Source organism: Volvox carteri (assembly GCF_000143455.1).
Source record: "Volvox carteri f. nagariensis unplaced genomic scaffold VOLCAscaffold_69, whole genome shotgun sequence".
Taxonomy (NCBI): Eukaryota; Viridiplantae; Chlorophyta; class Chlorophyceae; order Chlamydomonadales; family Volvocaceae; genus Volvox; species Volvox carteri.
Genome location: NW_003307612.1, coordinates 651,572 through 652,570, shown reverse-complemented (window position 1 = coordinate 652,570; position 999 = coordinate 651,572). Strand labels below are relative to the sequence as shown.

Here is a 999-nt window from a genome sequence, read left to right as displayed (position 1 = left end):
TATACTGCATCCTGTGCTGGCCACATGGTCACCACACACAGCTGCTTTGTATCCCCCAAGCAATAACACAGATAATCCGCCTCTGCCCCTATAAGAGCACCTGCACCTAGCAATAGCACCACATGCTGAAAACTACTGTCGAACCTTGTTGCCCATGATTTTCTACATGCAGCGTTGGGCAGTGTGGGACACAACCGTGTTCATAGAGGGCATGGGTAGCTTGAGGTTCATCCTGGTGTCCAATGAGGCAGAGGTCCGGAAGGCTGGTGGCGGCCAGAACTTGATGGTGGTCAACCAGGTGGCAGAGGAGGTGCAGAAGCAGGCCACCCCCCTTCTGAAGAGGGTTGTCCATGGGTGGTTGAAAGAGCGCCCACATCTAAAGCAATATACAACCAACGACAGCATGCTCCTTTGCAGGCTGAAGGCCATCAAAGCCATACACAGCTCAACACCTTCAGTGAAGCTGGCAAGCTGCACAGCCATGGCCAAAGCTTTGCACCGGAGTGCAGAGCTTGCTCCAGTGGCTTCTGCAATCAAGGAGCTTAAACTGAAGCGGCCGCCATTGAGTGCCACAAGTCCAGAAATGACACCTGTACAACTGGCCAAGGCCACTGCATTCGAGCGGCTGCAGCCCCCAGGGAAGCGGTGTGGGGCCATGATGGCCACACATCAGCTGGAGGCAGAGGACACACCGACTATGAATGCGGCCCAGCCCACTGCCACCGCCTCCACTGCTGCCGCCACCGCTGCCACTGCCACCGCTGCCACTGCTACAGCTCCTGCCACCACTGCCGCCACTGCCACCACTGCTGCCAACACTGCCACCGCTGCCACTGCCACCGCTGCCGCCACCACCGCTGCCACCATCACCAATGCAGCAGCAGCAGCAGCAGCAGCAGCAGCAACAGCAGCAGCAACCACTGCCACCGCCATCCCCAGTTGCAACTCGCCCCTTGTGCACCCTGCACAATCTGCTGCTGCTGCCGGCCGCAGGCCAAC

At 58.8% G+C, this 999-nt stretch overlaps 1 protein-coding gene across 1 annotated transcript in view; it reads left to right on the top strand.

The window, feature by feature from the left end:
* Window positions 1-154: 154 nt before the first annotated feature.
* VOLCADRAFT_98244 (uncharacterized protein) overlaps window positions 155-999 on the top strand; it is a gene marked incomplete at both ends in the record, with an annotated part of 5,695 nt that continues 4,850 nt past the window's right edge. Inside the window, one exon of the mRNA XM_002957127.1 lies at window positions 155-645. Coding sequence (XP_002957173.1) covers window positions 155-645 — 491 coding nt within the window. The remainder of the gene's footprint in view (window positions 646-999) is intronic.